Source organism: Panthera tigris, chromosome B2 (genome assembly GCF_018350195.1).
Source record: "Panthera tigris isolate Pti1 chromosome B2, P.tigris_Pti1_mat1.1, whole genome shotgun sequence".
NCBI classification, from domain to species: Eukaryota; Metazoa; Chordata; class Mammalia; order Carnivora; family Felidae; genus Panthera; species Panthera tigris.
The window spans coordinates 11,935,129-11,947,423 of record NC_056664.1 but is presented as its reverse complement, the minus strand read 5'-3'; the positions used below and the strand labels follow the sequence as shown (position 1 = coordinate 11,947,423).

The 12,295-nt window shown below is 45.9% G+C and overlaps 1 protein-coding gene across 1 annotated transcript; it reads left to right on the top strand.

Annotated features, from left to right (window-relative positions):
- Window positions 1-279: 279 nt before the first annotated feature.
- Window positions 280-10,736, top strand: RBM24 (RNA binding motif protein 24). Its single transcript, XM_042985663.1, has 4 exons — window positions 280-544; window positions 1,714-1,837; window positions 3,251-3,305; window positions 10,170-10,736. Exons 1-4 carry the CDS (start codon window positions 377-379, stop codon window positions 10,531-10,533), a joined length of 711 nt encoding a protein of 236 aa, XP_042841597.1. The 5' UTR covers window positions 280-376; the 3' UTR covers window positions 10,534-10,736.
- Window positions 10,737-12,295: the final 1,559 nt, after the last annotated feature.

Below are 12,295 nucleotides of genomic sequence, written 5' to 3'. Positions count from 1 at the left end.
TCGAGGACCACCCTCTCCTTTTCGTTTTTGGCCTCCCAGCCGGGTGAGTGGAAACCGCTTGCACATTCTATAGAACGGGATCCTAACCCGGACGATCCGGAGAATTTGTACGGCGACCGGCAGGGGGGGCGGGAGGAGAGAGCGAAGTCAAGTCTCCGGGGCTGCTGGCGACTTCGGAAGCCGCGCGCCCCGCGCCCTCGGCCGCCCCCGGCCGCTCGCCCCCGCCGCGCCGCCGCCCTCGCCCCCGGGCGCGCCCTCGGCCCCCGGCGGCCGCGAAAGGGTGCGGGAGACGCGGAGCAGGAGGAGGAGGCGCAGCCGCTGCCCGAGCCGCAGCCGCAGCCGCAGCCGGAGCCCGAGCCGCGGGGCGGGCGCGAAGATGCACACGACCCAGAAGGACACGACGTACACCAAGATCTTCGTCGGGGGGCTGCCCTACCACACCACCGACGCCAGCCTGCGCAAGTACTTCGAGGTCTTCGGCGAGATCGAGGAGGCGGTGGTCATCACCGACCGGCAGACGGGCAAGTCCCGGGGCTACGGATTTGTAAGTTGCGCGGCTGGGGGCTGGGGGGAGGTGGGGGAGGGAGACGAGGGGGCGACCCAGAGCCCGGCGGGGAAACCGAGGACCGCGGGGGAGGAGAGGCTCTGGGCGGCGCAGGGCCTCGGGGGTCGGGGTTCGCAGCGGGGGGTCGGGGTGGGGGGTCGGCGTGACAACGCTAGGAACCCCGCGGACGCGGGCGGCGCTGCCCCTTTGGCCCCGGCTGAACTGAAAGTTTGCGCGCGGCGTTGCCGGGGGAGGGAGGGCCGGCTCCTGCCTCGCGAGGTTCCGAGGGGATCCAGCGCCCCGCGGTGTCAGGGGACGGGCGGAGCGGGGGTGGAAGGAGAGAACTAACCAGTGCTGGGTTTGCGGGTGCGCGGGGTTGGGAGGGAGGGGCCGCAGCCCCTCGGAATCGCCCTCCCGGGTTGGAGGCCGGGCGTTAAGCGCGCTGTTGCTTTGTAAAAATGCGTGTGTCTTCAGGCGTTCCGGTTGGGGCGGGGAGGGGACACCCCAGGAGGTCTAGGGCTCTACTCCTGATGCCATCACTCCCCCCCCCCCACCACCACACACACATACTTTTTTTAAAATGCAAAGATGGGTTCTTTAAAACGAAGATCCTGTGGCTCTTTGCTGAACTGAAAGAGAGCAAATTAAGCCCCCTGGGGATTTAAGCGTGCAAATTCAGCTGCCGGAGAGCTGGGAGCTCCAGAGTAGGACAATAGCTATTGTCGTTAAGGAGTGCTTGCTGGTGGTTGGGAGCACCCGGCGGATGTGACTCTGGACTTTCTTTAAAGCAAACAGTGCCTCCTAGGCTGGGTAGGGACCTGGGCGGGGTGGGGGGCGGTTGAGGGAGGGAGGGAGGATCGAGAGTTCTAAGATGGAATTCAGGCTTCCGACTCCCTGCTAGGCCCTGCTAGCACCCTTGGGGGTGTGGAGAGGGGCTTGTTTCTTCCTTCCTGTTTTCTTTTCATTCTTCTTTTCTGTTTTCTTTTTTTTTTTCTTTCTTTTTTTTTCTTTCACGGGGGATCAAGGAGTAAGTTCCAACAAAAGAAAAAAAAGAAAGTTTAAGAACCCCCTTAGTTTTATCATGAATGACTTCTCCATCGTGACTATTGGTTTCCTTCAGGGGTTGATTTAAGGCTTTGTATGTGTGTCTGTGTGTGTATGTTGCTAAGGTCACCATGGCTGACCGAGCTGCTGCGGAAAGAGCTTGCAAGGATCCCAACCCCATCATTGATGGCAGGAAAGCCAATGTGAATCTGGCATATTTGGGAGCAAAACCAAGGATCATGCAACCAGGTGAGAGATGACCTTCCTCCCCTCCTCCCCTTCTCCCCCCAACTTGGGACACCCACTTCTGAATAGAATGAAGAGGTGGTCGGTGTGTTCAGTAAAGTGGAACCATGGCTAGGTATTGTACCAAGACATTAAATGAGAGTCGTAAACAGCTCTTGAAGGAAACATACGTTGTGCAAACATAAATCTTGGGGGTCTAAGCAGTTTGTACCCACCCAGACTTAGGCTTGACTCCTCTGTTTCAGGTATGACATACAGTCAGTCCGTGGACTCTATTTTCCAGTTTTCAGCCACTTGTAGATAATTCGCGTGTGGATCGTGGGGGCCAAATGTGGCAACTCCAGCAGGTTATCCTTCCCTGCTTAGTGTTGTCTCTCCTACCACCGGTTGACCTGTGCCCAGAGCGGGACATCCAACCCAAAGCACTGACCCAAGAGAAGCATAGGGGTGAGGGTGGTGTCTCACCCTCTCACATAAAATCACAGACTATTAGTAATTTTTAAAAATGGGGAAATGTCATGTACTTTTGTACCCTCGTGTTGCAGATAAAGACACTGACACTTAGAGATGGGAAATGTTTTATTCCAACGTCATGCAGCTAGCAGCTATCAGTGGGCAAGCAGGCTTTTGTCCATGTGAAAATTTGACCTTTTGGATTATTTACAACACTGCCCTTTGCCTTAGCACACATAATTAAGAGCTGAACTATTGACCAAATGGTAATCTTTTTCTTGGGTAAGCAACTTTGTTTCATTATATCTTGTTCTCTTCACTCAAATCTTTCCATCTGAAATTTTGGAAAGAGGTTGACACTTTCATGCAAATGGATTTGCTAGGAAATGAGATTGTCAAGAAAGTGAGTGCATGTGCCAATATCTGTGAACATTCAAAAACACGTGTTTGTCTGCGTGTGTGCTATCCAGAAAAGGAGACTTGGTTTGGGGGAATTTTTAATACCATAATCCGTAAAATCTGTAATCTTCCAAAGCATTGTCCAGCAGGTTCTAAATTAGACTTTTTACAGATCATGATTCATAATTGCAGGAATATTTGTGACTTGTAACTTCATTATCAAGTCCTCTTGTGTCTGGTTTCATTCCACAAGAATTTTTCCCTGGTCTAATTTTCTAAGGTCTTACTGTATGATTGTCAACTAAACTTTGCAGATAATTTTTAGTGTCCACTTGTAGCCTATTAAAATTTGGCGGGGGGGGGGGGATCAATGATAACATTAATAAAAAGAACATATATATGTATATATATGTTTATAAGTTATATATATATACTTTACTTTTCTGTAAAGTATCCAAAGAATGGTTATCTTTTCTAAGTGAAAGTTGTGATTGCATTTTATATGTGGGAGGAATAAATGCCTAACCATGCACAAATCGAGAATGTGGTCTGTTTTATTGTTAGGTTTTGCCTTTGGTGTTCAACAACTTCATCCAGCCCTTATACAAAGACCTTTTGGGTAAGTCCATGAATCCGGCCCTCCTGGGTTTTGGTAGCTATCATTGGTTAACCTGCCTCTTTGTTATATACAGACAAGACCATCATGTCACAGAACGTTCCTTGTGATACTATTTTTATATGTTTGTATATTTTTGATGCTGATAATATATTTTTAGATGAGTCAAGTTACTGACCAAGTACGCAGCCTCCCAACCAGACAAATTTTGAGCTTATGATTAACAAAACAAAACACAAGTACCAGGTATGACTTGTGTACGAGACGATTGTGTCCCGGCACTGTTACTACTGTTCAACTTGACTCAATTTGATTTATCTCTTTCTAACCTGACAGGGCTCGTACACAGTTAAGCTAACTGATCAGAAGGATACGATGATAAAAGGTGGAATAGTTCTGTTTGGAATTAAACTCTGTAACCAGTAGACTCAGACACACAAGCTCAGATGGTGATTAACGATGCATGGATGTTGGTGTTGGTGTTTTCTTTTTCACAATAGTCAATAGACCTCCGTGTGCTGTATTTTATTTATTACAGTAATGAAGTGTTGATAGCTAAACTGTGTGCTTTTACTTAATTGAAAAGAGCTGTAGTGAAAGTGTTTTCTTTTCCTCGGGGAAGGGGCTCTTTGTGGTTTTGATTTTGGTGGTGGTGTTGAGGAGTGTTGACTTTTGACTTTGCCATGGGAAGCAAAGGGCCTTTTTTTTTTTTCTTGCTTTTAAGCTATAGCCTGTGACTTCCACTTAACCATATTTTTGTAGTGAGTGCTAAATTGTGTGATTTCCCTCTGTAAGAATACAGATTCATCGCTTGCATGTCCTAAGTTTCTGTTTTACTGGGGAGTTTTCTGGGAATGGGGTTCTTTCTTTTGCAATGTGTATCCACTTTTAGGCCTTCTAATTTAAAGGTTCAGCAACACTCATCAGGTTTCACGGACACTAGCCAGTTTTTTTGAGTCACGCAGCACTCACTTTTCACCTTTCGGACCCTAACTCAGTTGAACAGGCTGCTCATATTTGTGTTGTCTCTCTGGGCTCTGGGGTTTCCAGCTGTTCTCATCTGAGCTCCCTTATTTCCCTTCCATTCAGACATCATTAAGTGGGTGACCCCCCCCCCACCACCACCTAGATGTAGGCAGACCACTTAGAGCCTGTGTTGGCTGTATTCTACCTGAGGGACACTGCTGGGACTCTAGTGCCACAGACTTCAGCTTCCTTTTTAAATATTCTAACTGTTCAAGGCGTATTTTATCCTCAGCTATAGTTTCTTCTCTGGCTTAGCACCTAAGTATCTATATGTGTAACCTGGATGGTCAGATTCCGTCTACATAGATAGATAGAGATCTACGACATGTGTCTCCAAGAGTAGCCCAGGACAAGTAATCATCATTTGACTTGGAAAGGTCAAGTTATATTTTCCATGACCACCTTCTTATAACCCTCCCTTTAACATATGGAGACTTCACCTTACCACCGTTACTTTTTTAAACTGAGGAAGAGTATTATTTCCGTTATGATTAGACAGGGCCTTCATATATCCATAGCTTTTTATCAGATGCCTCATCCCAACCATCCTGGACACTGACAACACATTGTGGATTGATGGGTCCAGCTGCTTCTGTGGGTTCTCCCGCTCATTGGTCTAGACCACGTGTAAGGTGGGATTGGGGAGGAGAACATACATATTAAGAAGTGATGATGAACTTAGTCATGATCTCATAATAAGATTCTTGACACAGTTATATAGCTAAATCATCAACAGGTATTAGCATGTTGTTGTGTTTTTCCTGTGCCAAGTGGGTGATACAAAACAGGGAGACTGTAGTTTGGGAAGCAAAACTAACACAAGCCAATCAAGAACTATTAATTGCTAAATTACTTGGCATTGTTTTAAGGACAAAAGGAATTCAGAATAGCAAGAAAACAGGTGAATTGGAGGGGTTGGACAAGGCTTCACGGGACTTGACCTAGTCTCGGACCAGTGGGTATGTCCTGGACAGGTAAGAGGAAGAAGGGACAGGCCTGAGGGGTATAGGATGAAGAGAGCATAAGCACAGGGACAGAAGAGAAAAGATTTAGTGCGTGGACAAACCAGACCATTGATGGAGGGTCTTGGGAGGCAGACCTAGAAATTTGGACTGGCTGTGGTACTCTGCATAGATCCTTGAGAAAGAAAGTAGTGTGAGGAAAATAAGAACAACCAGAATAAAATGTCCTATGGAAAGTTTAAGTCAAGCATGCTTTGATAGTGATGTTTTGTTTTTCATCCCTGCTAATATGAAGCTGTCTTTATAAAGGATGGTGATTATTACTGTTTGCATAAATTGTTTGAACTTGAGATTCTTATTAGAAATAGATAGCATTCCACCAGGTGGACCAAGTGAGTCCTCTCTTTTCTGTTTTAAAGGGTTCTTAACACCGCTCTAGTTCCCAGAGCCTGTACCCAACAAATCACACCTGGTCATTCTAAATTCTGTTTGAATGCCACATGTTCTTATTTTAGGCCTGGAAAGAAGCTTGAGAATTTTTAATCTTCCTTGTTTGAAATTCTAGCATCTGAACTATTTTTCTTTATGTGGTCCTTAAATGGCCCCCAGGTTACTCTGGGCCCTTCAAGCTAAAACCTTGGCTTGAAAGAATTTCTGATGTGACAGAGTGGGCAGAGGTGTAGAAACGTGTACATTTGCTAAACAATATCTTATATATTTTTTTTCTGTTTGAAAGAAGCATTTTCTTATTGAAGATAAGAAAGGAAAGATTATGGGTCTGTGAGTAGAAAATAATAGGGTAGGGGCGCCTGGGTGGCTCAGTCAGTTAAGTGCCCGACTCTTGGTTTCCACTCGGGTCATGATCTCGCGATTTGCGAGTTTGACCTCCACATCAAGCTCCACGCTGACGGTGCAGAGCTCGCTTGGGATTCTCTCTGACTCGCCCTGCCACTCCCCTGCTCGTGCTCTTTTTCTCAACATAAATAAACTTAAAAAAAGAAAATTCTAGGCTAGGTTAGATCAGGTTGAAATACCCTTAAACATTTACTCAGTGTACCTTTAAGTGCTGAGTTTTATGCCAGTTGTGTGAACACTGTACTAGAGACTATACTGTCCAGCAAGGGGGGCGGGGGAGACAGTGCCATTAAGTGAACATCTGCTGTATGACCCAGTTCTAATAAAAGATTTACGGAAGTCATGTAATAGAATTCTCAGTACTTATTTGATGCAGGCTGTTCATGTCAGCCTGTTCAAATGGCCTTTCCGTGGGTGAAGAAACTGTGAGACAGAGACGTTAATTAACTTCCCACAGGGCTGGTAAGTCACAGAGTCTGGTTTCCAGGTTCAGAGTCATGGTCTCCCCGACCTCCCTCAAGAGCGGTGTTCTTTCCTCTGTGTCAAGCTATAGCCAAAAAAGACACAGTTCCATTCTCCCTTGTACTCTGGTAAGAAAACTTGAGAAACCCCCAGAAGGGCTGTGGCTTCAGACAGGGAGGAGAGACAGCAGGTTAGTGGGACCCAAGAAGTCTTCATGGTAAGGGTGGAAGTTGACCTAGATTTGGAAGGATGGTGGGAGGATACGGTACTCTTGTATGGAGTGCCCACTTTATTCACCATTGTTAGGCTCTTTGCGTAGATAATGTTATTTAATGCACGGCAGTTCGCGGTTAGAAATACTAGATTCATTTCACGTTTGAGAAAAGTGAGACTAGAAAGTGAAACAAATCCCCGAAGGCTCCATAGCTGGTGAGTGCTAGAGCTAGGGTGGATAGGACTTGGATTTCAACAGGTGGAGATGGCAGTGACGATTGGCATCCCCAGCAAAGGGACAGCGTGAGCAAAGGTGAGGATCTAGAAACGTGGGGCATGTCCAAGGAGCACTGAGGAGCTCAGCTGACCTGGATCCAAGGAAAGGTGGAAAGAAATACTGGAAGAAATAATTTGGAGCCAGAAGCATGAAAAGCCTAGCATGCCAACGTTTCAGAAATTTGCAGTTAGTTTGGTAGGACCTTAGGGGCCACCGAGTCCTATGGACAAGTGAATGAAATGAAGACTTTGCCAGCAGTCTGGTGATAGATTGGAAGAGGAGACCAGTTAGGATGTCCAAAGTCACGAAGAGATGTCAGAGGGACCTGAAAAAGAAGGAATGATGTAGTCCATTTTCTTTGGAAATTGCCCGAGGTATCTGCCTTGCTCTTGTGCTTTCCTAACCTTAGCTAGGGACGTACACGGTACAACTGATTGAGGGAACGGACACCGGTAGATATCTAATTGGGGGAGAGGTTCCCAGATCACCTTCGTGGGCCCCTCAAACTAACAAAAGCCCTCCTAATGCAAGATCCTTTTCAGAAGCATCACCTTTCCCTTCAGTCCTTTCCTGCTTTCCTTCCTGAATTGAGATATTTTAGGCTCTCCGTGGTCTTCTGGGTTCTCCTGCTCCCAAGCCTCTAACAATTCTGGGGTTTCGTGTGCCTTCCAAACATATTCCTAACCCTTGCCAGACTTCATGTTGGATTCTGATAGTCCAGGGAACTCTACACTCTCATTGGTTGGCATTATCAAATGAAAGCTATTAATGTGAAATCAGTGCAGAGACAAGAGTCCCGTAGGAAACGCTGCTTATCTTTAGTGCATTCTAAACACACACACGCACGCACACACATTTTTATCTTGCCTGTTTGTAGGCTAAACTTATTTTCCGTCACCACCTTCATTCAAAGATAGGACCCTGGTCACCATCATGTTGTCCTCAGAGCTTTGGGAGTACAGGGGTTAATGTTTCAGTATCAGTGAGATTCATACTGGCTGGCCTCTGCTGCTGATAGATGTTTTACTTTGGCCTTATAAAGACATTTTACCCGCTGGAAACCCTTGTCGCATGACAGGATCAAAAATAGCCCTGCCACAGCCCCTGCTGTCCATCACCACATGTAAACTGGCATGAGAGGGCAGGCTCTCTTAGCCGTGTCTGCACATTGTGGACACGGAGGCCTCCAAGGACAGGGTTTCATAAAGCCACACCTGTCGCTGTGAGGGAGCCAGTCACCTGACCTACAGGCAAGTTTTGAGTATGTGCATGACCGTGCGTCTGGTTTCTGACAAGCAATTAAGAACATGTCTAAGTGTCCTCAGAAACACTTGATGACGTCGTTTCTCCTGGCACTGGGAAAGAGCTGCGAGTCTAGTAAAATTGAGTGTATTTTTATCATTGGGGTCAGAGTTCACCACCCTCTGCAATAAATTCATCTTTTCCATGGATGTTCGTTAATAAGTACTGTCAGTAAAACTCCGAAAAGGCAAAGCAAGGTCTGTTTTCGAAAATCTCAATGTGAAGTTTTCGGCGTTGAGTTCTTTAAAATTCTTTAAAGATTGTTAACTGTTGCTTGTACTTCCTGTAACTTGGCTTTGCCCACAACCAGATGGCATCATAGTGTCATATTTTTAGAAATATAGGGGGTTTTGATGGAGATTGCTTTAAAGAAAGATGAAAATAAATCAGATATTCATGGTAGCATTTGAAAGGGGCAGTAATGAATCGCAAGAGTGAGAGCTGAAATGCATGGTGTTTTTTTAAATACCTCTTGTGATTTATTTTTTTTAACCAAATTAACTTTTAAGTAAGATCGTTGGGAGTGTGTCTTGACGTGATCTCTGAACGTATAGTTTTTAAAGGGACTTGATTTTGTTTCTTCAACTTTTACAGGATAATACATAATACAATTGATTCGGATCAACTATGTATGAGTAGGGGCAGATGTAAAACAAATACGCCAATCTATTGGTTGATTTGGAAGATGAAACGAGTATTTGCACACAAATATTTCCTTACTCATTTTATTATGTGAACCTTTTAAGTTTGTATGAATTTTGGAACTATTTAGTTGTGTTTCCCTATTCCTACCTTTTCCCTCAACCTCATCATTTCCCCAAAACCCCTTCTGTCTGTCTTGCATAGAGATAAACAAGCTGGCTGACCTTCAGGTGCCTGATAGTCAAACAGGTTTGATTGACCCTTGTGTCCTTATGAATTTTACGGAGAGAAAGAGAGAAAGAAAGGCAAAAAGCGTGCTGCACATCTCTTTGGGAATCACTGCCGTGAATGTTAATAGCATTTCTGTAGCTTCCCACAACAGCCTCTTGTGATAGAGTGAGCTGCACTACAGTTCGTTTGAGAAGTGTGATTCTGCTGTGTTTACCACACTTGTGAACTTTTAAACTCCTTTTTTTTTATTTTTGTCGCCTGCTTCTTTTATCATTATTATTTTTAATAAGGGTGACTGAGGTTGCAGAGAGATTAATGTGTGCTGAGTCTGCATAGCGATTTCAAGTAGGGTTGCCATGATAATAAACATGTGGATTTTGTGGAAATTGAATGTGGGGAACTCGGCCAACCCCCGCCCCCCCCCCGCCCCTCCACCTACGGAATTGGACGATCACAGATTACCTCTGGAGTCCTATATTCACAGCTGAGAATTTTCCTATTTGCTACGCAGTCTTATGAACCGATCACAAAATTCTCCAAAGCCTTCCTCAATTTAGCAGGTGTTAAATACCTCTCATGTGCGTAAGCCCTCATGAACCTTGATTTAGTCTGCAAACTTCTGCCGAATGATCGAAGTATTGGCCCTCGAAACGATCATAACTCAAAGTTGGCAGCAGGGAGGGGTGTCATCCGATTTTTGTCGCTGAAGTCCTCTCGGGGCGCTCCGCGCCTCCGGGCTACCGCCCGAGCGCTCCGCCCCGACCACTGGAAAGGAGATATTGTGGCAACCCTATGCTCGTAATAACCACTAAATCGGAGTCTGTCTGATCTCTGAACGAGCCGCGCTGGCGGGCGGGAGGCGAGCGGCGCCTGACTCGGTGTCCCGTTTCTCCGCAGGATCCCCGCCCACTACGTGTACCCGCAGGCTTTCGTGCAGCCCGGCGTGGTCATCCCGCACGTGCAGCCCACCGCGGCCGCCGCCTCCACCACCCCCTACATCGACTACACGGGCGCCGCCTACGCCCAGTACTCGGCGGCCGCCGCCGCCGCCGCCGCCGCCGCCGCCTACGACCAGTACCCGTACGCGGCGTCGCCGGCCGCCGCGGGCTACGTCACCGCCGGGGGCTACGGCTACGCCGTGCAGCAGCCAATCACCGCCGCCGCCCCCGGCACGGCCGCCGCCGCCGCCGCCGCCGCGGCCGCCGCCGCCGCCTTCGGCCAGTACCAGCCGCAGCAGCTGCAGACCGACCGCATGCAGTAGCGCGGCCGCGCGGTCGCGGTCGCCTCGCGTCCCCTCCCCCCCACACACAGTTGCCCGACGTGTAGTAGGTAAGGCGAGTTCACGTTGACTTACCAGCTTTAAGAAAAACAAAACAAAAACAAAAAACAAAAAAAGCGCTATGCTATTGTGAAACAGAATCCTCCTCCTCCTCTTCCTCCTCCTCCTCCTCCTCCTTTTTTTTTTTTTTTCCTACTCCAGTAAGTGTCGTAGTTGAGAGAGAGAGGGGAGTGGGCGCAGTTTTGGAAATCGATCCCAAAGAGCCTGAGGAAAGGAAAGGCCGCGACGACGCGACGGTGGCAGGGGCAAAACAATGGAACTTCACTTTTTCTAACGGGATTTTTTATTTTTTTGCTCTTTTTATAGTATCAGGGAAGCAAACTGCCTTTTACAAGTTTAGGAGATGCTATTTGAATCTAGTCGAACCAGGGAATGCAGAGTGAGCAATATGTAGCTTGAATTACCTTTAAGAGCAGATTTCAAACACACACACACACACACACACACACACACACCACAAAAACGGTGAACGCACTGATTGTCATTTTTAGCGGTCACGAGGGCCTCTAGAACTTCTTCAGGTAAGAAGATAACGTTCTTACCGTCTCAAAACATGGGCATCGAACAATCAACCTAGGAGCGTGGCAGTGGGTGAAATGGTGGACAGGCACCAAAGCTATTTTCTCATCTATCCTGTGGATGAGCGGGACTGTGGGGCAAGTGATGTGGAATTAATGGGTGCAGCAGCTGTACAGACAATCAATAACACACACAGTTCTGGAAAGAACACATCACTTGTGCTTGTTTGATGAGCTTGTCACATTCTAATCCCTCTCCCCATCCTGTTTCAATTTTGGGAAACTTGTATCTGCTGGTGTCAGCAGTTCTGATTCTGAAATAGGATCAGGCTTTTACTACAACAGCCTTCTCTTTCTATTTATTGTGTTGACTCGTGGCTTACGACTAAAGGCAGGCAAAGTTTGCAGACTCCAAACCCTTAAGAACTGTCTTAAGGACACGTATTTCCTACCCCCTCCCCCTTTTTAAATAATTTTACACTTTTTAGTATCTATTTCAGAGTCATATTTAAAACTATTTATTAGTGAACACAGTACACGAAACAACAAGGTTACTGAGATTATAGTTCTTCAAAGGTTACCGATAATGTGGTTTATACTGTGCCTTAATAGTAACGCTATTTAAGATATTTATTTTTAAGTTTTACTATGCTGCACTCTAAAGAAAGGAACTTTAGATGTGACACTGTAAAATTATGTATTCATCTCATGGCATAAATTATTTAGTAGGTCTAGATGTAGCATATTAAATATTAACCTATTCAGCTAAAGATGTTCACTTGGATTTATTTAAATTCGTATGTGCACTGTATAAGAGAGTACTCTGACATTAACACATTTTAATTTATTTTAGTGTTTAGGGTTTATTTTAAAGCAGATATATTGCTAGTTTCATGCTTCCTTCTCTTAATTTTTGCTCGTGTAGATCTCATTTATTGGTACTTCATTAGTTTAACACTATTCTTCTGTAGTTTATGTAGTTTTTAAATGCTGCTTTACTTTTTTCTTCCAAAACTGCAATACTTGCAATTTTTATTCTTAAACTAAATTGAATACTATTTTACACTGTATCGGATTTTTATACTTGAACAATTTCATACAAGGGAAGACAGGTTAGCATTTTTATGGACTTTCTCCATTATCACTGGATTTACTTTAAGTATTCC